Source organism: Sceloporus undulatus, chromosome 2 (genome assembly GCF_019175285.1).
Source record: "Sceloporus undulatus isolate JIND9_A2432 ecotype Alabama chromosome 2, SceUnd_v1.1, whole genome shotgun sequence".
Lineage (NCBI taxonomy): Eukaryota > Metazoa > Chordata > Lepidosauria > Squamata > Phrynosomatidae > Sceloporus > Sceloporus undulatus.
In genome coordinates this window covers 276,693,165-276,719,177 of record NC_056523.1, presented here as the reverse complement: position 1 = coordinate 276,719,177, position 26,013 = coordinate 276,693,165, and the positions used below count along the sequence as shown (strand labels likewise).

Genomic DNA, 26,013 nt, shown 5'->3' with positions numbered 1-26,013 from the left:
TGGTTCTAGTGATAATTTTTTGGAACGGCTCATCACATCACTATGACCTGGGGCCCAAACAACAGTCCTTGCACTGACAGTGCTTGGGTTCTCCATGGCTGAAGAAATTAAGAGTCAAAGATCAGCAGGAAACTGTTTGGCCAGTTTTGGGGATAAGGACCATCTTCATAAGGGCGAAATAGTTAATGCAAAATACTACTCTAACTTCTTGTGCCAGTTAAAGGAGGCATTGAAGGAAAAATGGTGAGGGAAGCTGAGGAAAGGTGCTGTCTTTTTGCCGGACAATGTACCTGCTCGCAGGGCTAGCAAGATGGTAGATGTTCTGATGAATTTGAGGTTTGAGTGCATAGACCATCCATCCTACTCACCAGAAGATGGTTCATACTCCATCTCACTATTCCCTGTTTCCAAACCTTCAAAAGAATTTAAAAGAAAGGAATTTTTGAATGATTCAGAGGTGATAGCAGTAGCCAAGCAGTATTTCAGTGACCAGGCATCAGATTTGGGGGGGGGGGGGGGGGTAAAAAAAACCTTGAGGACAGATGTGCCAAGTGCATTGAACTTTTAAGGTGAATATGTGGAATAACATGTAGATTTCATGGCTCTAAGTAATTCCATTCATGGTCAGGCTCAGAACTTTTCAGCATCCCCTTTTATTTTGGTTTTACTTTGACTAGATTTTCAAAGAAATTTAACTACATGATTATTATTATTATTATTATTATTAAACTTTATTTCTAAAGCGCTGTAATTATACACAGCGCTGTACAAAGTCAGTAAAATTAAGGAATATATAAAAGCCTGCCCGAGGCGTACACTCTAAAAGTAATAACAATTAGATAGAGAAATAGATAAAATTACAATGTAGGAGAGAAAAAACAAATTAAAAAACATCAGATATAAAAGCAAATCACATCAAACATTATCAGACAGCCAGATGACAATCACAGATTCCCTGAGAACGCTTCCCTAAACAATATGGTTTTCAGCTCAGCCTTAAAATTGGTTAGGGAAGTGATGAGCCGTGCATGCAGAGGAAGAAGGTTCCAGGAATGAGGGGCAGCAAGAGAGAAGGGATGGATCCGGGACAGGGCAGAGAAAATCCTGGGTTGAGAGAGGAGACTTTGGCTACCAGAGCGGAGAGTGCGAGTAGGGATGTAGGGAGAGAGAAGATCAGTTAAATAAAGAGGGACTAGCCCATGCAGGGCTTTAAAGGTGAGTAGCAAAAGTTTGTACCTGATGCGGAAAGGAAGAGGGAGCCAGTGAAGAGAAGACAACAGAGGGGAGACACGATCATAATGGTGAGCGAGTGAAATAATGTGTGCAGCTGAATGCTGAACAGAAATTAATGGGTGGTGGTGAGAGAGAGGAAGCCCTGCCAGGAGGAGGTTACAGTAGTCTAGTCGTGAGACCACTAGGGCATGGACCAGTGTTTTTGTGGTAGAAGCTGAGAGATATGGATGGATTTTGGCAATATTATAAAGAAAAAATCTACAGACCTTGGCTGTAGTCTGGATCTGGGGGATAAATGACAAAGAGGAGTTGAAAATGAAACCAAGACTGTGGGCTTCCTGGACCGGCTGGATAGAGATGTTATTGACAGAAATAGAAAAGGAGTAGTGAAGGGTGGGCTTAGGTGGGAAAACAAGAAGCTCGGTCTTGGACATATTGAGCTTCAGACGCCGATGGTGCATCCAGTGGGAGACAGCTGTTAAACAGGATGACACTTGCTGCTCTAGCTCTGATGAAAGATTAGGGGTGGAAAGGTACAGCTGGGTATCATCAGCATATAAATGGTAGGAGAAAACAAAAGAACTAATAAGTTTGCCAAGGGAGAGTGTGTATAAAGAGAACAAAAGGGGACCCAAAACAGAGCCCTGAGGAACTCCAACAGATAAGGGGACAGAGGATGAAGTCTGACCACCCGAGACCACTGTAAAAGATCTATCTGACAGGTAAGATGTGAACCAGTCGAGGACAAGGCCCGAGAAACCAAGGTCAGAGAGTACGTCTATTAGGAGACAGTGGTCCATGGTATCGATGGCCGCAGACAGATCGAGAAGGACAAGGCTTGTTGATTATTACATTTTTTTTGTCTTTCTTCCTTCTAATTACTTCTTAGCTTTTAATATGGGGAAATTCTTGCATGTTTTCATGTCTTTGGTCAACAACTTGTGTGGCAAGAAAAATAATCTGTAAGCTTCCGCGTTTTGTTTAGTAACAATTTTAATAATCTGCCATTTGAAAAGTTTCTTTTGCTACCCTGCTATTAAAGTCTTGTCTTTACTAATGAGCTTTTTATAAGTGTTAAAATTCAGTTCATTCTGCTGTTCAGGGAAATTGCCATAAGCTTTCCTATTATAAATACTGCCAACAAGACAAAGATTTCAAACAATAGCTGCAGTCCAGCAAACTCTCCAGTTTTGTTTTGAATAACTCTGCTAAGTAATGTGGCCTACCAGATTTAGTCTTGAATTCAGATACACAAGTGGAAAAAAAAGACCCAATCTCCTCCCTGTAGCAAGCATTTTTTTGCTCTTTGCCAAGTGTACGGTTCACTGTTCGGTCAATGGTGTCTGTCATTTTAGCACATTTAAAGCAGTTCTCAGTGCCATTCTTGTTCTCAGAAGCTTACTTGGGTGCTTCAGACATCGCCTAGCTCATTATTCCCAGCAGAAGGTTAAGACCTTTTTCTGTCAGACCGGAACTCTTCACTAATTAGAGACCTTTGTTTGGCACTGAACGTGTCATGCCTGCAAGCCTTCCTACTGGGATCAGTGGCATTTGTGTTCACTTTCATAAGTGTACAATAGATGTAAACCTCAGTGGAAAACTACCTGCTCAGTTTCTGCTGAGGGAAGCTAAGGCAGTCCTTTATAAAATGTAGACATTATCATTGTAATCAGAAAAGCCAAAGTTTTGGGCTTGCTGTACCAGTTACCCAAAACACAAAGGTTTCCTTTTCTCATTCAAATTTATTATTTTGTGTTGTCTTCAGATCCTTGACATATCCTGTGTCTTTAGGTTATTGATCAAACTTTTAACACTGATTTGTACTAAATGATAAAATGTGTCTATGTAGATACTTATTCTCTAGCCTGTGGATAGTGAAGTGGCCTCATTTGTTGGTTTGACAAATGGTTTGTGGTTGTTGTTGCAAGGATATACAGTGGTGCCTCGGGATACGAAATGATCGGGTTACGAAATTTCCGGGATACGAAAAAGTTGGATTGGCAAAAACTGTTTCGGGTTACGAAATATTTTTCGGGTTACGAAATTCATTTCGGCGCGAAATTCAAATGCTGCAAAGTGCGGCTATAGGCTTTCCAGTGCTAACGGAAAAGTGTTTCAGGTTACGAAATTTTCGGGTTACGAAAGGAATGGCGGAACGAATTAATTTCGTAACCCGAGGCACCACTGTATTGAGGTTTTATGTTGGACACCTTCAGAAATCCTTTATATTTTGGAGACATTCTTTTAGTATGTCTTGATTTCTTATCTAGCACATCCTTCCTTGGCTTTGGGCAGTGGATTTCAAATGTTGTGCATTCAGGAACCCTTGTCACATCTATGTGTCTCTTCAGTAATTGCTTGATTGCAAGGATATGTTCAAGTACATTCCATTTTCAGTGTGATTTTCTCTCTCCAGGTGTTTTTATCATGAAATTATCCTTTATGCACTGCAGGAGAGTTCAGCCAATACAGTGGACTGCCAAAAATCAAAAGCCAAGAGACATAGAGAAAGAAGTCACTGGATGTGGAGTCAGCCACATTCTTCTATATACATAATCAATCCTAATTTTGGTATCTGCAGTGGCACTGATCACACCACAGTCATTAGCAAAAACTGGATTGTAAAGCATCAAAAAGTATTTTGTAGTGGTTCTGAAAATTAAGAAAAACTTCAGAAGGGCTGAATTTAATTGGTTTTTACTGCTGTTTATCCCCAGTTCACTCATGGCCAAATAAGGATGTAGGCAGCCCAAAACCAGCCCAAAAAGGAGTGGATTGTTTCTGCTCCTATTTGGGCCAGAGGCAGGGAAGATTGGGGCCACGATGTCTGTCTGCCATGGCTCTGGGGTGAACAGCTTCGAGGACAGCCCCAGTCTGCCCCTTTGGGGACAGTCTGTTTTGCCCCATTGTCACATTTGTTTTTCTGTATGATTTTTAACGTTCTTGTCTAATGAAGAAACCAGTGGGCTTCAATAGCTAGCATAATATATTTTGCTCCTTTTGGTTGGCCTAAGTGTGTATTTGGGATTTTGTGGTATTTTCCTCTATTCTGTGTGTTCCTCTGTCCATTTTTTTAAAAAAAATGTTTGTGATAATTCAGTAGTTCAGTCATTGCTACTTCAGATGAATGCTTAAAAGTGTTTAGTATTTTTGTCTTAAGCACAAAATATACCCACAGAGTGACAGACATGCATATTATGGTTCATCTGCAGTGAATCATAGCATTATTATTCTTTTTGCAATGGTCTTGTGAAAAGAAAAAAGAAATAACCATTAAAGTATATATTTAATTTTATAATCCTTCTTTTTAAATTTCAGACATGGAATTCACTGAAAGTCCAAAAATTAACACATTTTAGTTTTGTAAAGCTTGTCAACTTTGTTTGCTTGATGCCTGTGTCTGTCAGCTCCCTTTTGTTGTTGCTATTCTTTTCAAACAGTTATGGTCCTGGTTTTGTGTTGTAGGTTGGAAATCCCTTACCTAAGCACTCTGCAGACAGTCATCTGTCTCAGGGTTTAGCATGTCGGGATAACTTAGTGGTTCGAGAAGATGAACATAACAAAGAACTTCATATTCCTTTTATGAACAAGAATGATCAAAAGGTAAAAGGGATTGGTTTGTCTGGATCCAGTGTGTTATCAGCTTACCCTAAGACTTGTAACAAAATATATTTTTATATTGACGGTATGGATTGAAATCTTGACTAAATACTTCAAAATGTATTAGTATTCTAGTATTGTAAGTATATGGGGCATGTATAGAAGAACATGCCAGTGAAATGTCTCAATTGATTTGCATTACAGATTCATTTTGAAGACATATCCACTTATCCAATGTATTCTGCCTGCTCCTGTATGTGCAATATTCTATACAGAAACTGGACTCAGTACAGAAGTCTTTAACACATTTATTTAGTGTGTACTTTATCATAATGTCATTTGTTATTTCCTTATTATATAACACCTCTTTTTCATTTACATCATTTCCTTATTTCACTTTTTACTCTTAAGTTATCTTATATTTAAATTACTTTTTTCTCCCATAATAAAATGTGATACTGTTATTGTGATTCACAGTGTTTTAGATGTATTTGTGTATAAAAGGCATGTATATGTGTGGGGCACTGATTGTATAATGGATAATGAGATCGTTATTTATATATTCCAATGATATATTAATTGTTGGGGTTTATTTTTAGAAACTACAGGAGGAAAATACAAGAATAAAGTACGAGTTAAAAGATTTAAGGTACTGATTGATTCTAGATAGCAAGAATGCAAAATTATAATGTTTCTCCATATGTGAAGTGTTTTACTGAAACCTTTCGGTGATAAAAATGTGATGGAGTAGGGGTGGGCAATTGTAGAATGCCAGGGAGCCATATTAAATTCCCGGACCTTGGAGGGCCACACCTCCCACTTGCAAAAAATAATAATCATTTTTGTCCCCAGGTGCCACCAAATACCCTGTAGGGGACATGGGAGCATTTCAGGGCTTTGAGAGGACATTTTAGGGGATTTTTTTTTTTTTGTAAAATTTTGTGTTTGACCCCTTAGGGGCCTGGGGGGCTTCAAATGTGATGGAAATGCCCTATCCCCCTCCCCCAAGAGTTCAATTTTTTTAACCTCTGTGGGTCACAAAAATCTCCTGGGGTCTGTATACAACCCATAGCGTGCACATAGTCCATCCATGTGATAGAGACTTCAGAAAAACATACAGCAGAAAAAACATTTCTTCAGTTTCTGCACATGTTAATAATGTTAGAACTCTGTTTGAAATTCCATAAAATTGATTATTTATTTCTCAAAATGTATTGGAAAAGGGAAGTAATTACTGTATATACTCATGTATAAGTCTAGAAATTTTAATCAAACAATTGACCCAAGAAATCTGAGTCGACTTATCCATGGGTCAATGTAAGTACTGTATTTTAACTCACACTCACACTCTCTCTCTCACACACACACACGTACGTGGAACCATCACCTGATAAAAGGAAAGACTGTAATCTGTCCTGGAAGCATTGACTCCCCTTCTACTTTCTCATCTAGTCAGCATTTAGTGTGAGCATCAACAGTTAATCCTGTTGGAATTTTGTAAGTTCTTTGGCATTGTTTTCCTTAGGTCCACGGATACTTTGTTACATGCCCCTAAATTTTACCCTCAACTTATCCGTGGGTCACATCAAAATCCATAATTTTGGCCCCAAAACCTGTCCTTGACTTATACATGAGATCGAATTATAGTTGAGTATATACAGTAGTATGTGTTGTTTAGAGTTGTTCCTCACAAGAAGATCGTGAGAAACTATCAAGGAACATTCAAGCTATGCAAGTACAGTAAAAAATACCAGAAGCAATTTCCAGGAAAATAACAGGGTTTTTGATTGGCCAGGTTAAAGGGGGTGGGGGGGACACCTTTCTGCTTTTAACATGTCATCTAATAGTTCCAATAAATTGTAGCTATTAAAGATCAATATAACATTGTGTGAAGACTTGACATTCTTTATAAAGAAGTGTATTTATTTCCTAGGCGCAATTATGAACAACTTATAGAAGAAGGGAAAAGTGAGTGTTTTGATGAAAGACGCGTTAATCTTCTAAAGGCTCAAGTACTGCAGCTAGAAAGGCAGGTAATATGGCAAACATTAACAAAATAACTGAGTTGAATTTTGTGTGAAAGACTTTACTGAAGTTGTCAAAATAAGGGAATGGGAAAATCTCTTTTTTCAAAAATATTTGTTTAAAGTTTCTGAAGCTGTTTGAAACTTAGGGCCAGGTTGGTGGCAGCTTCTGATTGTGGTGCTTAGACACTGTATGCTCTAATGCTGCATCCATGCTGCCAGGAAGCCGCTCAGCTGACTGCAGGTGTGACAACTTCACAGTGTTTTGGCGGTGCAGCATTTACACGTGCCATGCTGCTGAAATGCTGAAAAGCCATGGTGGTGGCAGCAAGGCCACCCTTTTTCTGCCTCCAAAAGGAGCAGCATTTTGCCAGTTTTGGGGGGCTGGAAAAACACTGGGTTGGGGCCGTGGCGTGTGGTTGCTGTGGCCCTGATCTGGTGCTCAAAGGGGCGGTGTGACACCACCCCTTTAAGGCCACCTGTTTCGGCCCTTAATTTCCTGAGGGAGTTTTTGGTGTGACAATAACATGGGAAAGGAAGGTGAAGAAGACCTGCACAGAAGTTGACAGACGAAAATAGAGAGGAATGCATCTGGTCAGCAGTACTGTCTCATGGTGTTAATAGAAACAATTGGAGCTTCTTGGGTCTTTGATTTATTCCCAAATCGATCATTGCCCATGGTTACCATTTTTTGTTTTGTTTTGCAGCTTGGTCACTATGACTCTTTGCTGAGGTATTGTGGCTTACCATATTCTGAATCTCTTTTTGCATAACATTTTGAGCCACTTTGGGTCCCTTTCAGGGATAGAAATTAAATAAATAAATAAAATAAAAATAAATTATTCATTTGAAATGTTAGAGAACTGAACATACTGATTTTACTTATGTAATTTTTGAAAATGATGTACCTTTGATTTGTTACTATGTGTTGTGGTGATTTGGGGGCTGTCACAAAATTAGGAGGTAACATAGTGGTATTGGAAATTTTACCAGTCTTCCTCTATTTCACTGACTACCATTTGCAGAGGTTGGAAACTCTCAGGGATATTTTTTTGTGGGTTTTTGGGTTATGTGGCCATGTTCTAGAAAAGTTTATTCCTGACATTTCGTCAGCATCTGTGGCTGGCATCTTTAGAAGCATTCTCTGAAGATCCCAGCCACAGATGCTGGCGAAATGTCAGGAATAAACTCTTCTAGAACATGGCCACATAGCCTGAAAAACCCACAAAAAAACCTATGGATGCTGGCCATGAAAACTTTTGACTTCACAATGTTAGGGATAGGATTGAAAAACTGGAGAGGGCTCTTGCACCTTTGGTGGTTCTATGGAAGAGAAAATTTCAATAGGTGCTGCTTGTCACCCAACCAGATAACAAACAACACCTGCCGAAATTCCTCTCCAGTTATCACTCTTGCTACCTTGGAAGGTGATATGTTTTAGTTTATTGAGCATTGTCATGGGGAAGAGGGATGAGACAAAGGCTTGTGGCTTTAGGTACTCAGTCTTCAGGACATCAAGCTTTACTCCAAGAGACTGAACACAGACATTGTTGTGCAGTGCACTCTTGCCTTATGTGTGGGATCTGTTCCGGACCCCACCCCCTACGTAAGGCAAATCCCCATTCACCATATTAAGGCTCGCCATCCGTGTAACCTCAAATTCTTGTATAGTGAGCCTGCGTACAGTGCAGGTGTGCTATACATATCTAGAATGCTTGAGGCAAAGAGTTTATTTGTTGAATTTATATCCTGCTTTTCTCCCCATATGGGATTAAAAGTGGCTTTTATTATTGTTGTATGCCTTCATTTCAGACTTATGGCCACCTGAAGGGGGATTTATCATGGCTTTTTCTGAGGCTGAGAATATGTGACTTCTCTAAGATCAACCAGTGGGTTTATCTGGCCCAGCAGAGATTCAAACCTTGGTCTCCAGTGTTGCAATCCAGTGCTCCAACAACTATGCCACACTGGCTAGCATGGGACAAACTAGAATAGAGGACTGTATAAAAAAAGAAGTGGACAGAAAAACACGGTGGACTGTATGCAATATCACAAAGTACAGTAATCTGTACATATACATAGCTATGGATATTCTTTATTTCTCTTCACTGTATCATTAACACAAAGCTTCCATTTAAGCCTAACCTTTTCTTCCACTGGATGTCATGATATTGTGATGGTTCAGTTTTTATAAACACAATATTTATACAAAGAGGGAACATCAAGTATTTTTAAAAAATTGTTCCATATATGACTTTTTCTGCAGGTGGTGCTCCTTACAGAAGGATTAAGTTCTCGAGCTGCTCTTATGTTGGAGTTAAACACTTCTTTAGAAGCTCTTACTGACAGGATTAGGTAAGCAGTGGAGAGACACTTGATCTCTCGTTGAATGAGAGGGATATGAAAGCAGGCATCCTGGATAAACTAATGACCACCATATGTTGCGCTGAGTGTTTGAGGTTTATGAACCTCCCATTCCCATAAGGAAACTTACCTACTAATCTTGTTGGCTACAACACACGCATTAGCTGGCATCCTGTTGGTGAGATGCACATGCATAAGCTGCACTATGCATAGTGGATGCGTTATTCACTATAGGATGACAGATGTATTCTGCTCACAGAAGTGGAAGCAGTGTTGCACACTGCAGTTATGCAGTGTGCACTAACCCCTGCTCATTGCACAATGGCACCCCATAATTGACATCTTACTTACAGTATTACTTACATTATTACTATTCTGCATGGAGGTTGGGTAGTGCTGGTGCAATATACCTCTGCATGTAGATATTTACTCTATTCAGAGGAAATGTTGGATTGTAGCCACAATAAGAGTTTCTTATTCTTTGTGGTATTGTGATGTGTATGTACTGTAAAGGATGTTTGGTCATCATTTCCTTAGTATTCTGGGGATAATTGAGTGTTAAATCAGTTTTCTTTATACAGCGGGCCCTCCCCTTACATGGAGGATCCATTTCAGATCCCCTGTGTAAGGGAAAATCCGCGTATGCTCGTGCCCCATTGGAAACAACGGGGCACATGCTCATGGTTTGGGGCAGCCCGTGCGCCACAGGCATGTGCACCATTGCTTTAATTGCAGCATGGCTTCCGTGTAAGCTGGAAACCGCATATGGTGCACCGGCATATGGCACAGGCGCACTGTACTTTTCTTCTATTACAGCAATGTGGAAAAAGTGGCCTATAAGCCACATGCAGTACCGCTAGGCTGTATTATAGGTTGCCAACCACCAACACTTCAGTTTTTAACTTTTTTGGAAAGTCCCCTCTTTTTTGCAAAAAGGCTCTCCATTCCCCCTAGCTTTCCCTGGTCTTGGAAGACCCGAGGTTTGTGGGTGATATACTTTGTTGTTGGGAAATGGGGACAATCAGTAACCCACCTACTGTATATACTTGACTATAAGTCGACTTTATGTATAAGTGGAGGGAAGGTTTTGGGGCCAAAATTATGGAGTTTGATCTAACCTGTGGATATGTTGAGGATAAAATTTAGGAGTATGAAACAAAGGCTGTAAAGGATGAAGCAAAGGAAAATGATGCCAAAGAACTTTAACATTTTTTTTGTCAGGCATAACTATTGTGCTCACCACAAAGGCTGGATGAATGAGGAGGGAATTACGGTAAATGGCGACTGTAGGATGTGTGGAGAGTCAACCAGGCATAGGCGGGACTAAGAAAATGCACACATGTAAAAAAAAAAAAATGAAAAGACAACACAAAGAAAATAGCAACTATGGGCCCATACAGACAGGCCAAAATAAAGCTGCTTCGGGTCACTTTTGAGGTATGCTGTTTAAATGATGCATGCATCCTAAGAGGCCAGAAGCTGCGCCAAAGCTACACTGCAGTCCTTAGGACTAGAGAATAGCTTTGGCATGGCTTCCAGCCTCTTGGGATGCATGCAGCATTTAAACAACATACCTTCAAAGTGACCCAAAGCAGGTCTGTATGGGCCCTATGTTAGCAGTGATTACAACCTTTAACTTTAATGTTATAACTTTGCCTGATTTTCACCCAGAAAAGCTGACAAACATGCCTTATGCAAATCCTTCAAATCCTCTCAGTGCTCCTTTGAGAGAAAGCACCACAGAACTGCCACTGCTGCCATTTTCTCACCCAGGCATTGAGAAAGGTCAGAAGGGGCACCACAGTGGAGAGAGTAGAGGGGGCCAATGGTTCTTTAGGTTCTCCCAGGATGGACTACCGTAAGCTCTTGCCTTTCACCCATCAGAAAAGGGGATGTTTCCTTTTTTGTTTGATAAGCGTTAAAGTACAGTACTTACATTGGCCCATGGATAAGTCGACCTAGTTTTTTTTTTGAGTAAATTTTTTGACTAAAATTTCTAGACTGATACATGATTATATACAGTATGTGTGCATGATTGTCCTTTAAGACCCTTGCATCCTGGATAAGGTTCATATTTCTCAGAATATTACAGTGTTTTGGTTCGTGATAAGTGTAAGTATAGTGCCACACTACTGGCAAATATTTACAGCAGTAAAAAGGAACAAACTAATTTCCTCCATTATTGCAAAGGCTTGCACTCATAATCTATTTTGTGTTGTCTGTCCTCTCCAGCTATATAAAGGTGTCTTTTTGGATTGTTCAAAATTCATTGATATGGAGGGCCAATTATTTACAATAATTGTTATTTGGCTGGCAACAATTGATATGCAAAAACAGAGTTTCTGGAACCAACCCCCAGCTGATACCAAAGTCCTTCTGTATGACAATCTTCAAAGTTTAAAATTTTTTTCAGAGATTATCTGTTGTGACAATGAAAAATGTGACTATGAAAAATGTGATTCAAGTGAACATTCTTAAAAACTATTAATGGCTTACAATTGTACCCAGCTCTTTTCTTAATACTGAAAGAACTGCCTCTGAAGTCACCATTCCATGTTCAGAACTTCATCAAATGATTGAGCTATGTGAAGCAATGAGAAACAAACTGCAAAAAAACCAGCAAGTGAGTTACAAGATCATCATCAAGAATATGCTTTTATACAGCTAATGTGTGCTTTTCTAAACGTATGTGAAATTTTAATATGTAACTATATGGAATATTGTAGAGTGGCCATCCATGCGGTTTTGGTTCCAGGTCCTCCCGTGGATGACAAAAAACATGGATAGTCTCATCCCACAGTATTCAATGGCAATGACATGCATGTGGATGTGCCGCTATTGAATAATATTCTAAATGGTGATCTACAGGTGGTCAAATCTGCAGATCACCAATCCTCCAACATGAAGGGTACACTTTGCAAATATAAATGAACAATAAATTATTGTCCTTGGCCTTCTCATGAAACCGTCTTTAATATTAACTTGTAATGCTAATTGTAGTAGGGATTGTAATGCAATATAAATTTTTGCATGCTTTTTTAAATTGCTTATTTAGAAATCATTCTTAAAGGTTCCATTTGTATGTAAGTGGTGTCTATGTAAGTGCCTTCAAATTGACTTATGGCGACCCCCATGAATCTCATAGGGTTTCCTTAGATATTTTCATTAAGAAAAATGCCAGACTTTTATGCTGAAAAGAAATTGGAATGATAAAATTTCATTTTCAAATTTAATTGCATATAAAATACTCAGAGGTGGTATGCCATTGCCTTCCTCTGAAAAATACAGCACCTGGTAATCCTTGGCAGTCTCCCATCCAAGAACTAACCAGTACTGCTGAGCTTCCAAAATCATACAGGCCTTCAAGGTATTTAGGATTCTAATGGTCCCATTTATCTTGGAATAAAAAATGTTGGGGAACAGATCCATAACATGGTGAGTGGAATTAGAAGGACTTCAAATCCTTTTTTTTTTTACATAGCTTGTTATGGTCTTGTTCCAGATCCTTTAAAACACACACACGCGCACACACAAAACACATTTGGGGAGGGGGACAGGATCACAGTTGTAGTACTTACTGTTAGTCCACCGATTAAGAACAACATAAATAAAATGTCTATAAGATAGCTATTAAAATATTTATCTACATAGCAGTAGATATATTTGACATATTTAATATATTTATTTATATTTAATAAATATGTATTAAAATATTTCTTTCTTACCATATATCAAAAGATCACAGGGTGAGATATAAGCTACAAAAGAACAATTTAAAACAATGCCTAAAAGCAATATAAAATAATCTAAAAGCATTTGAAACAGTTCAAAATACTGTATATTGTAGACATTATATCAAGGCACTAACCTATTGATACCATGATCCTTATGCCCCCAAAGCTGGGTTTTAATATGGTGCACAAAATGAGGACAGACTCATTATGAAACAGGCCATCCCCAACATCTATTCAGACCAGAAGTGCATTGACAGCCAGTTCAGTTCCTCCAGAACTACTGCTGTGCTATTTAAGGTGTTCTCTCAGCATTGCAGCTCCTCCAAATTATGCTTATATCATGTTCAACAGTAGCTCCACACAAAGTGCATTGTAGTAGTCTGAGTGGTAAGTTACCAATACATTGGACTATTGTTTAGGAAAGCTGTAATTGGCTATTCCACTTGGACTTCCAAGGGCAGGAGTGCATCCAAGATTACACCCAAACAACTGACCTGCTCCTTGAGGCGGGGAGCAGCCCCTTCCAGGGCAGGTTCATCTCCCAGTTCCCAAATTTGGGAATGGCAAATCCACAAAGCCTTCATCTTAATAGGATTCATTGTCAGTTTATTGGCTGTTATCCAGCCTGCTACAGTATCCAGGCATCAGCTCACCTGACTCTTCATGCAAAGGGTAATAAAGTTGAGTACTATCAGCATATTGATGGCACCCAACAGCGAAAGCCCTGATGATTTAATCCAGCCATGTCAATGGATACTAAATAATGTGAGAAATACAATGGAATCCTGTGGTGCCTCACAGATTAATTGCGGGAGAGGGTGTCAGAAGCTGAACAAGGCTATTTTTTGTAGTCAGCCATGCTGGAAGCATTGAGACCATTATGCTTCATAGATCTTTCCACAGAGCTGCTCCAAGAGAATACCATGGAAAATCACATAATTGCAGTAGCAATAGAAAGTACATTTCTATACCGCTTATCAGTGCACTTAAGTACTCTCTAAGCGGTTTACAACGTGTAAACTAATTGCCCCCAACAAGCTGGGTACTCATTTTAGCGACCTACGGAAGGATTCAAGGTGCCCAGGTGGCACAGTGGTTAAATGCCTGTACTGCAGTCACTCACTCAAAACCATAAGGTTGTGAGTTCAAAACCAGCATAAGGGCTCAAGCTTGACTCAGGTTTGCATCCTTCAGAGGAGGTTGCTAAAATGAGTACCCAGCTCGTTGGGGGCAATTAGCTTACAGGTGTAAACTGCCTAGACACTGTTACAATATGAGGCGGTATATAAATGAAGCTGTTTGTTTGAGTGGACCTTGGACTCCCTGGGATCAAACTCACAACCTTGTGGCTGCAAATGGCTGCAGTACTGGCATTTTAACCACTGTGCCACCAGGGTTCCTTTGTGCCACACAGTGATGATGTGTATCTTGTATACGGTAGTATAAATGTAAGGTAGCCATGATCATGAGGATGAAATTGCATTACTTACATATACACAGCTCCTGAGCTAATTGATCAAGGGAGAGAGAAAAAGTTATAACAAAATGAGCACATTGTATTAACCACATTGAAGAAAAAATCCAGTGGTGTATTTTTTTAAAAGATAAGCTTTGAATTTGGTAGCCTAATAAGATGATTTTCGCAGTCAGATGAATCTGGAAAGCAATGCTTAATTCTTTGCTTGTGTTATGCTTCATCCTGTTAAGAGTTAAAAGAACACACAAACACCATCTGTCTAGCCTAACAAATTTTCATTTCTTTGGTGTGAGTCAGGCAGGAACAAATGATTTTTTAAAAACCTCTTATATGTTTTCAGGAAATTGAGCTCAGTTTACTCTTGTCCTATCTCCCTGATATTAGAAATCACTTTTCATAGTCTATGTCAAGCTAATTGAATTTTGCAAGAAGCAGCAGGAAATGCTTGCTGGTTCTTCTGCAGGTTAATTTGGTATAATATCACTCTGTACTGCATGAATGGCATGTAAGTTACATAACTAAATATCACTCATTTTTAAATGTACCCCCCAAAATTCAATTAGAAAGGAAAATGGAGATCTTAGAAGTAAGTGAGCCTTCAGGAAAGGGTGAGAGAAAAACTAAAATAAATGAAATTCTATAAAAATCATTTCATGGCATATTCAGTCAGCCTTTCTTCATGACACTGAGGTAGAAAATAATTAAGATGGAACACATTTTCATTAAGAGAAATGCCAGCCTGTTAGGTGGAAAACAACTTTGATAAAATTTCATTTTCAAATTTAATTGCATATAAAAGAAGAGGATAGATTGTGGGCTAATTAAAGTACAGTACTGGTGAGTAGATACAGCATCTGAGAGCAAATAAGGTTATAGAGGTTATGGGGTAACCTTAGAAACATAAGGTAGGAAAATAACCAATGTTTGAAATTAAATTATTGAGAGGGGAATAGAATGGCATCTAAAGATTATTTGCCTCTCTCACATTTACCCCTTTTACTGGTAACATTCAATGTAAATCTCTAGTTCTAGCACAGCCCCACTTTGGCTCTGTTGATTCTGCTATGTTGTTTGGAGGAGGGCTACTTCTGGCCTATGTGGCACACAGCAGTGGAGGCATAAATAGTTGTCAGATAGGTCTTGAAGAGCCCAGATGGGAATTTTGAATGCATTCAGTTTTGTCTGTGGGCCAAACATCAGCCAGCAAGTTAATATGCAATACTATATGGATATTGAATTACAAATTAAGATGTTTGTAAGTATGATGGTGTGTGTGTGTGTTTTGTTTGTTTCATAACATCTTTTTGTCAGGGACCTCTTTAGTTTTGCAATCTTTTTAACCTTTGCTGTCTACCCATATGTGCTCCAGATGTGTTGGCTGATCTGTTCTGAGGCTGTAGTATGCTTGCACCATAGCTCTTTGGTGGCCGGAGGTGTTTATGTTGAGGTGTAGATGGTGATGCTATAAAAACAACAACTAAGTAGCTGATGCCTGTAGGGTGGAATATAGATCAGATTAAGAAAGTGAATTAGTAGTCTCCTGAAGACTGTATCTGTCTTTTAAAAACAACAATGTGCCCTTCAAGGGCATCCGATAGGCTTCATTTCCTTTACACTGAGAGAATGGCACACATGAGTGGCTTGTTAATATGTACCTCATATGAGAGGACTGGTTTCTCATCACTGTTTCAGTAGCACTGTGCATCTTACATTATAGCTGTTCATTCAAAGCTAATTTGCTGCATATTGAGAAATCTACAGTTGCATATGGTGTTCCTACTTCAGGCGATGGATGGCCAGTTAAATGAAGGGGGTCAGGTGCAAGAATTAGAATACTCAAATTGCCATTGAGCCACCATCATAATTAGCAGATACTCATGTGTTGGCAGTCAAAGCTCAGAAGATGAGTACTGTGGATAGTGTTCTGGATTTAATTTTGTGGATCTGTTTAGTATTGTGGATATTGATATCCACCTTGTTCAGCCTGATGATCCATCATTACCTTGTGTGAAAGTATGACTTAGTGCAGGGTTCTCCTGAGAGCATTCTGTCTGTGCTTTGTCAGCCTCAGGCTGAGAAGTTAACTGAATATTCCCAGTCTCTCCTCAGACCAAGTGTCATTCCTGGATAAATGCTATGATCTAGCAGAGTATAGACACATTGTTAATATGTATCGGAGACAACATTTCAGCCATTGTTATACAGTTTCTTTACTTGTTAAGACTATATGAAAACAAATTTCAACAGTGTTTAAAAGACAATGAAGAAATTCAATCACAGTGCAACAAAAATAAGAAAGTTAATGTGTTTTCAAATAAGTAAAATGATCCCTTTTACTGCATTTAATAAGACAGGTCTGAGGAACTTCTGATTAGGAAAACTGGTTTCATTCGCTTGTAGGATTTTTTTTATTGCAAAAGCCTATCCTGTCTAAGACTTCTAAGGCTGAGTGTTCTTTGCTTCATGACAGTTTTTGAAATTCTTATTATTGATAGTGTTTCTTTGGGTCATGCAAGACAAGGCTTGGATATATACAATTTAGATATACCAGGACCTTGGCTTTCAGCCTTTTCTGCAGGTGCCTGCTTAGCTGGCATTATGTGAACATTTGGCTGATTAAGGGTTTTGCGAGTCCAATTTTTAAAATGCTTTTGTTGTGTCTGTGTGTTTTGATCGTGTGGTATGACTTTCCCCTCTACATTTATGTCTATGTCAAGATCTATTTTTCAGAAGAAGGAACTGAGGAAACCACCTCTAAATATTCCTTACCTAAGAAAACCATAAGAAATTCATGGATTGTCAAAAGTCACAGGTTATTTGACTGCACGTGTGCACGTGTGCACATGTACACATACACACCCACGCACTCACCAATAAATACTTGTATTGTATCCAGTAGGTCTGGCAGATCTACTTTTTACCTTGGCACCATTTACTAGCTTCCTGATCTTCCTATGGATCAGCTATGGAATGACCTGCCGAAGGAGATCCGTGACATTTCTACTCTTACAGCCTTTAAGAAGGCTCTTAAGACGGATCTCTTCCGGCAGGCCTTCCCTACCTAGTTCTACTCCCCATTTACTGTGACTTATGTCACTCTGTCCACCAATTCTTCTCTTAAATTTAATGAGAAGAATTAAATTAAAATTAATTAAAATAAAATCCTTGCCTCAAGAAGAAGAGCCCTCCCTCCATGACATCATCATCAGACCTGGGAGGGAATGAAAAAGAGAGGCCCAACTTCCATCAGGCCTAACTGTGAATGTTCTCCCTTCGCTCTCTTTAATTTTATTGTATTTTATTTATTTATTGTATTTTATTTTATTATCTTTATTTTTACTGTTGTAACCCACCTGGATTCCTCATGATTGGGCGGGCTATAAATAAATAAATAAATAAATAATAATAATAATAATAATTATTATTATTCCTGTATCTTGGAGTTAACTACAGGATTCTTGCCTTAAAGCTTCTTTGGTTTGTAGGCAAAGTTTCTGCTATCTCAGCTTTTATATCTGAAGTTAGTTATTAAAATCATTGGTGGCATATCTTTAATGTTACTTCCATTTTGTTATCTATCCCTCTAGCTTCTTAACTGTATGACAACAAGCATTTTTGCTGACTTTTCAGATAAAAACTTAAGTTGATTACAAAAGAGGTGAAGTAGAAATCTTTTATTGGTCTTTCTGGAAACAACAGTATGGGAATATGTGACAAATTACAAACTGAATCGTTGGACCTACTTTTCACTTATTATCCTTTGTTTGGTTGACTTCTCCTTTGTGTTTTCTCTTTGTCTTTTAAAAGAGTGTTATTGAATTATTAATAATACTGAGATAACATAATGGTTTGTTTTCACAGACCAAACAAGAAACACACCAGACTTTGCATTTCTCAAAAAATAAGATTTTCCACAGTTGTATGACCTATTTTATTCATATGTTCACAACATGAGAAAGTAACAGTACGTTATTAAATGAGTAATTCTTACCATTTAATTAAATCATTTCTGTATAGGTCCAGATGTGATCATGGGAAAATGCAAAGGTGCCACTGTCATTGATGAAATTAATAAAAGGAACCCAGATTAAAAATAGGTTTAATTGTTGCTGATAATTTATGTTAGCTAGTTGTCAGATTTTTAAGGAACACACGTGCGCGCGCACACACACACACACACACACACACACTTAGGGAGACTTGATCAGTTCTTTTTTAAAAATAAACCCAGACAAATAGTGTTTCGCTTTCCAAGTGTTACTGGACTCCAGTTTCTATGAGTCTTAGTACAGTTGTTTATGGTGTTTTGATTATTTAATGTAAATGAAAACTCTTTATATTATTGAAACTAGTAAAGTATTTTTTAAAGGTTTAGATCACTGAAAGTTGAAACTACCTAGAAATCAGTGGATACTTTTTGAAAACTTAAGCCTGAAACAGAGGAGTGTCTATGAAAGGCCTCTGGCTGCTCCAGCCGCAATTGGGCTGCAAGTGAGCTACTGCTGCATACTGAAACAGGCTGTCAGCAAGAGCGATTTTTGCTGCTGCTTTTATAGGTGGCTTCAGGACGCCTTAGGTGGCCTCAGAGCAGCTTCTGGCCATGTTGGGGGAGTGTGTCATTTGCATCATGCCGCACACCCCGATGCGATTCGAAGCTGCTCCCTTTGGCCCACTTGTTTTGGGCCTAAAATGATCTAGATTGGCTGGATTTAATCAAATGACTATAAATTTAATGGATGGTGCTGTTCTGCTTTGTTTTGCATTTAGGTTTCTGATCTCTCAAAACTTGCATTGCCCTGGACATTGGGAAGAAGCCTTCTTGTACAGCCGGTGACCCTTTTGGATGTTTGTTATGGCAAAATAGAAAACTTAAATCTTAGATATGTGGTAAGAGTTTAATAATCTGAAATGCAAGCAAATATATGTTTGCTTTGGTTGTATGTGTTTTTATTTACGGTGCCTTCAGATATTGAACCCAATTAGTATAATATCAATAACTTGTTTAGTACTTTTGCTCAATCAGTACTTTTCAACTTGTAAATCTCCAAATCCTGTTTGGCTATTGTGTTGTATAGAAAGTATTAAATATAAATATTAAAAATAAAATCAAGAAGTACTGAAGTAATGGAACAACTAAGCATCTTGTAGTCTTTTCCCCAAAAGGTGACTTGTGCAAGCATAACTGTGTTTATAGCAATGATACCAAAACCAAATAAGTTATATCTAAGGGAAATGACAGAGAAAGCCATTTTCTAGTACAGCGAACCCAGCTGGAGCCTTGCTGTGATATCATCATGTTCATCCTATGCTAACTGAACATTTGATATGTGGATTGTGGGACAAGGCATTTTGCTCATGACTGCCCTGTGTCCACAAATATGATGATAAACTTCTAAACTGGCTTGCTTATACTAGAGCATGGCTGATATATATTGCATTCACATTAGCCCTATTCTCTCATTATAGAAACGTGTTGAATTGACACATAAAGATAGCAATACACTAATTTTACTCACATGTCTTCATTCACCTCTGTCTCTAGTTCTCTCTCTCTCATCACATGGAGAATGACAAATCGCATAATAAGGGAGCTTCCCTTGTTTGTGAATAATGTCCACTTGGTTGTCTAATAAGATTCCTATACATTCTAATGTTCTTTGCAGGGGCATTTGCCATGTGTCATCAGCCACTGCTGGGAGATAGTTTGATCAAGATACTATCATCTTTGGCTGTGTATCAAAACAAAACTGAAGAAGTATAAATAATTCTGAGAGTCAGCTCAATCATTATTTTGTTTAACATACAAATATTGGGGTTGCAGAACTGGAGCCTGTCATGCCTCTCAAAATTAGGATAATTCAAATTTTTGTACTTTTGAAGGTTTTGAAAAGTTTTTTATACTGTGTTTAACCACATTTTGGTAATATATGACTAGAAAATAAATAACATTTAATAATGCGTAACAATAATAGTAATAATAAGAAGAATGGGAGGTGATTTAGGCAGTATGGTCTGGTTTAGATACTTTAGAACCAAGGTGTAATCTATTTTTAAATATGAACTTGTTTGAGCCATGGCTTCATGTGCGCTCCTTTCCTTCTCCTGTGTGGCCATAAAGCCTTTGTTTCACTTCCTGTTTAATACTGACAGTGATTTATCATTATGTCTGAAAAGTACAAACTGTTGTTAGTATAAACTAAACTATTGAAAAAAGCCAAGATCATAAATCATGGGTAGTGCTAAAAATCTTTTGAGTTCACATCAGAGGTGAGTAGAGAAGGACATTTCATGCATGCCCTAGTTTACATCTGAATTGGGCCATATATATGTGTCCTTCACAAATAATAGTTTGGGGATCTGCAGAACTGCTTGATTTGGAGGAAGGCATATATACTAGTGATCCAGAGAAGCAAAAATTTATGGATTCCAATTTGATATTAAATTCTGCTTTCCAATAGTCTAGTTTTTGTAAATTGTCTAGAAAATATCAACCTTTCTTGTGTTCTAAGGAGGCTAGTGTGGAAATAAAACTATTATATATTGGTTGACATGTAAAAGAAGAAAAGGGCATTTCTAACCTCTGTAGCATTTTAAGGGTGTGACATTTAGAATCTGGACTGGAACAAATTGGGAATGACAGCTCCTGATTTTTACTGATCTCACTTGAAAAATGTTGCAAATTGTATCTTGGCAGAAGTGACTTTCTTGATAAATTATTCATGAAACTCACTTCATCACGTGGAGCACCTGCTGAGAAGCATTTGCATTGCGTATTAACATACATGCACTAAGTTTTGCAATTAAATCTCCAATATCACAACACCATTTGCTATGACAATTGCTATAATGTGTCATGCTAAAGGCAATGACAAATATGGGTTTGCTTTCTTGGAGCATTTCATAATTTTAATTAGTTCTGGGGAAAAGGTCACCTTCCAGCAGTGTAAATGGAGTTATATTCTGCCTTTTCTAAATCATGTCTTTCTAAATCATTTCCTTTTAATGTTACTGCATTCAGACTAACAGTAGCACCTGTATAATGATGCACACATTTACTTGAGTTGAAGTGCCATTAATTTAAATGGAATTTATTTCCTTGAAAATTGGTTCATAATTGTTAGGCTCGTTAAGAACACACTGAGCTTGTAGTTAAGAGGCCTATGCAGTTCTTTGCAGTGATGTTTGTTGTACATACAAATGTAGTGAAGTTCATTGTAGTTCATTGTACAGTCAGCCCTTCCTGTCCACAGATTCTGCATCCATGGATTCAACCACCCAGGATTTGAAAATATTAAAGAAAAAAAGCCCAAAAAGCAAACCTTGATTTTGCCATGTTATATAAGGGGACACCACTTTACTATGCCATTTACAATAGGAACAGAGCATCCATGGATTTTGGTATCCATAGAGGATACCAGAGGCCTCACTGTACTTGTGGTTCCACATAATGAACTGCATTTGGGCAGGGTATAGAACAGAACCACCTAGATCTCTAGACCTCTTGGCAGACCAGAAAGCAACAGTTGTTTTGTGGTTGTTAACTGTCTTCAAGTTGACCTCAACTCATGCTGATCCTATGAGTGAGACACCAAGCCCCCCTCCAAGCCCCCCTGTCCTCAACAGCAATACTCATGTCTTGCAGGCTCAGGGCCTTGGCCTCCTTAATGGAATCTATCCATGTACTATGCAGTCTTCCACTCATTCTACATTCTTGTTCTGAATGGCTGATTTTAGATCATTTTTGGAAACCTTTAAAAGATACACATGCATCAGTGTATCTGTCTATATGATATACTAAAATTTTCAAATCTAAATTTCTTTTTACCATCTTGGGTTCAAATGGCCATTCTAGACCAATGGGAAGGAGCCTGCAGAACTCCTAAAACTGTACATAAGAGGCAGAGAGAGGAAGTTTTTGAAGTTGTAGTTTATTTAAATTATAGTTATATGACGGCTTCCGGTTTAGCCGCGGAGGTGAATGGTAGCGCGAGACGGAGGCTCCGCGCTATCTCTTTCAACTACAGCAAGCCAATTAGTGGTGGAGATATCCTGGAACGGGGGAGTCCCAGGATACGAGGCTCGTTAGAAACACAAATCTTTCTGTCCGGTGACAGAGTCCCAAGGGATGAAACCAAAGGAAGAAAGAATGGTGTTGGAGGGCATTCGTTGCTGTGGTGTGTTTCCGTAAGGTACCAGCCGAAGCGGCAAACTTTTCTTTGTTGGAGTGGTGAGGAATAGGGAGAGGTACTTTGATGTGGATTAGTTATCCTCCCTTGGCTCTTGCAATTTCAGAGCAATTTCCCCACATCATTTTCAACTCATAAAGAGATAGCCCTATCTCAAAAGAGCAAGATTAGAACACTGTTTTTTCGTCTCCCGACTGGAGTGCCTCCCAAGAGACACGCTGGTGGAAATCTTGTGAAGGATATTTACTTTTCCATCCACTTAGTTTGGGCAAATGTTATATTCCTTTCATAAGTTTGTAAGCTGCAGTGGGAAATTTTTCCTGTTGTTTAAAAGGTGGCTAAAGAAGGACAATTAATTGCAAGCCGCCTCTTTTGGGAGCTGTGTTGGGAGTACTCTGCCTTAAACAATTAAACAACTTTAAGAGCCCAAAGAGTGACATTTGGTGATATCTGGAACAAACTAAAGTGAACTGAATTTAATCTCCTAATCCAAGGAAGTTGTTGTGTGAAACAGAAGCAGGACTGTGGAGCGGAAAACAGGAGACAGGGACGGAGTGGATTGAAACTATATTTACTACTGGATACAATTTTCTTTCTTTCTCTTTTCATTGGAAGTGAAATTTAACTTTGAAACTTTGGAACCTAAGGTAACTGTGTTTGGATACATAAATCCCTGTAGCCACTGAACTCCATTGCACCTGGCATCTTCAGGATATTGAACTCATTGCACCTGAGGGAAGAAGCCACAGCTGTAGCAATTAGAACAGTTGAAACAACTTCACCACGTTTTGCTGTGCCTTTCAGAGTGACTGGAGAACAATTTATAGAATCATCAATTTACTGGTGACTTAGCGTTCCACACTTGCTCTGGGAAGGTGAAGGAAGGAACAACATTAACTCTGGGAACTTTGAGAAAGGGAAGTTTTTTTTCTCTCTTAGGGCGCAGTGGATTATACCAACAAATTTCTGAGTTTTAAAAAGGAAACACACTGGTTTGGATCCGCTGATACTTTTTGTTTAATGGAAGAAGTAGTGTCTTCCTTCTCATTGAAAACAAACCGAAGGTTTGGGAACTTAAGAGAACAACTGGTATAGTGCATTATTGTGTATCGTTGAGACTGGCTACTTGTTGAGAGAAGGGACTTTGACAAGAGCCAATCAAGCAATATATGGTTGACTGGGCGAAAGATATGGGAAAGAAATACCATTGGAACATGGGAAAGGGCCTGGTCTCGTACAAACTCCTTTACCCAATGTATAAGTTATAAAGAACTTTATTAAGATCAGCAACAGGTGGTATTATACCCCGGCAAGCTAACAAAAAAATGGGTAAGCTAAAATCTGTCAAATGCTGGAAATGTCAGGAGACAAAGGGGACAATGATGCATATGTGGTGGGATGTCATAAAAATCAAATCTTTTTGGGAAGAGGTTCATAACAAATTCAACAAATCTTTAATATCAGTTATAAAAAAAGGCCAGAACTTTATTTGTTGAATATGACCTTCTTTATTAAGAATGAAGATGAACAAGATACTGGAAGGTAATACTATTTGATAACCACTGCTAGATTGATCATAGCAAGTCATTGGAAGGACACAAAGGCATTACAATAGAAGAATGGCTTCTTAAATTAAACACTATTATACAACTGGACTTAATTTCTAATAGTTTAAAAGGGGGGAAAAATGAAAAAATACAGCTGGAATGGAATATAAGAGTGGTATCTTACCTTAAAAAAGGTGGAAATTGGACAGGCTGGCCGAAGGCCTTTTATAAACTAAGATTAAAGATGGAAAAAATTCCTTACAGTATATAAGTTGTGGTAAATAATATAGTAAGGCACGACGCGACCGGCTCGAACTTCCAAGTCATCTCTTAAGTAGGGTTATTTAAAAACCTTCTTAAATATGGTTGGGGAAGATACTACAAATACACCATATGAATGGGCTTAAAAAAAAAAAACAACACATGTGAGTAGTAATAAACATGCAGATTTTGTTTAGGGTGAGTGTAGTCCTTTATGGGCATGGTGAAATTTAGGCATTATGATCAGAAAATCGGGTATGGGGGCGAATGGCAAGGAATAAAAAGGGAGGGGAAATAAACGTATGAAAAACACAGTGAATTTAACCTTATGGACTGGTGGTTCATAGTGTATTTTATAGAAATAGATAAATCAAAAAGCGTGTCTATGTTGGTGGCGGAAATCTTATGACAGTAGCAGTAAAGAGTCGATATTTGTTTTGCAAATGTATTTGTTTCTTTTTAATTAATAAAGCAAAACTATGAACATTAGAACAAAAATAAATAAACAAATAAATCGAGGTAGTGGGTGTGATACACTCATGGTAAGGTGCAGCGCATTTCGACATACATCCTGCTTTAAATGCTACATTGGCAAACGGGTAAGACATATTCGCGAGAATTCATAAACACCAGATGTATATTAAACGGCTGTCACAGGCGAGGTGACTGTAAAGGGGAGAGATGCTTCTCTTCCATTCAGTTAATCTGGTGATACACATAAAGAAGAATCTAATTTGCAGAGCGGCATGTGGTGAAAATGGTAGCAACAACCTCATAGTCTCGCCGAATGGGGCCTCCCTGCGATGTTGTGCAAAGAACAGTATTAATTTGACAATGAGAATCAACCGCCAGCAGCCCCCCTTTTGTGGCGCCGTGCCGCTTTTGGTTAGGTGACATAAGTTTTTATGTGAAAAAAGCAAATAACGGGAAACGCACTTGCTTGTGTGTGATAGGGTGCTGGGTTAAAGTACTGCTTCATGGCCGTGAGGGAGGAGGCGAAATAGCGAATAGTTTTGGCTGTGGTAGTAAATCAAAGGTGTCCCAACCCCCTACAGCGTTTGTGGGAGGGATGGTAGTTTTGGGGTCGAAATCCGAATGTGGGAAAGGGTTGCTAAGATTTGTGTGTTTGTGGTCCTGGCAAGGATGAAAACCGTCAGAAGCCAGGGGGCCTGCCTCGAAAATGGTCGCATTGGGGATAAACAAAAACACACATATTTGAAGACATATGATTGAGGAATTCAGAGCGACATTTTTATTTACATTTATATAATGGATGTTATCCTACGATGACATGCTCCCTAGAATGACAGAGAATTCTCACAAAGAAGCTGGTGCATGGGCTACGATGAAGCATGAGGCAGGGGGTTCCTACAAGGTAGGGACGGTTATAAAATACATCGTCGGGTTCTACTTACACATCTTTGTACATTGAAGGTAGCGCGGTTTAAACGGATGGGTGTATTCGTTCCGGGCGGGACCCGCGTTTCAAGAAATAAACCACGAAAAACCTCGTAAACCGAATAGAACCATAGGGGGCGCTAAATAGGGAAAAGCGGCAAGCTCCCATGAAAGTAGGCGCCGTTTTTT

General features: G+C 38.7%; 2 protein-coding genes across 3 annotated transcripts in view; both read left to right on the top strand.

Annotated features, from left to right (window-relative positions):
- Positions 1-26,013, top strand: part of LOC121920651 (leucyl-cystinyl aminopeptidase-like) — a 409,227-nt gene that overhangs the window by 189,373 nt on the left and 193,841 nt on the right. The gene's annotated exons all lie outside the window — the stretch shown is intronic.
- LOC121920971 overlaps positions 1-26,013 on the top strand; it is an 84,821-nt gene that overhangs the window by 14,205 nt on the left and 44,603 nt on the right. Inside the window, exons 2-7 of one of the 2 annotated variants that reach the window (XM_042448329.1) lie at positions 4,699-4,836; positions 5,433-5,482; positions 6,767-6,866; positions 9,124-9,212; positions 11,730-11,844; positions 19,200-19,319. In XM_042448329.1, the coding sequence (XP_042304263.1) occupies positions 4,699-4,836; positions 5,433-5,482; positions 6,767-6,866; positions 9,124-9,212; positions 11,730-11,844; positions 19,200-19,319 (612 nt within the window). The remainder of the gene's footprint in view (positions 1-4,698; positions 4,837-5,432; positions 5,483-6,766; positions 6,867-9,123; positions 9,213-11,729; positions 11,845-19,199; positions 19,320-26,013) is intronic. The other variant, XM_042448331.1, reaches the window with a different exon arrangement.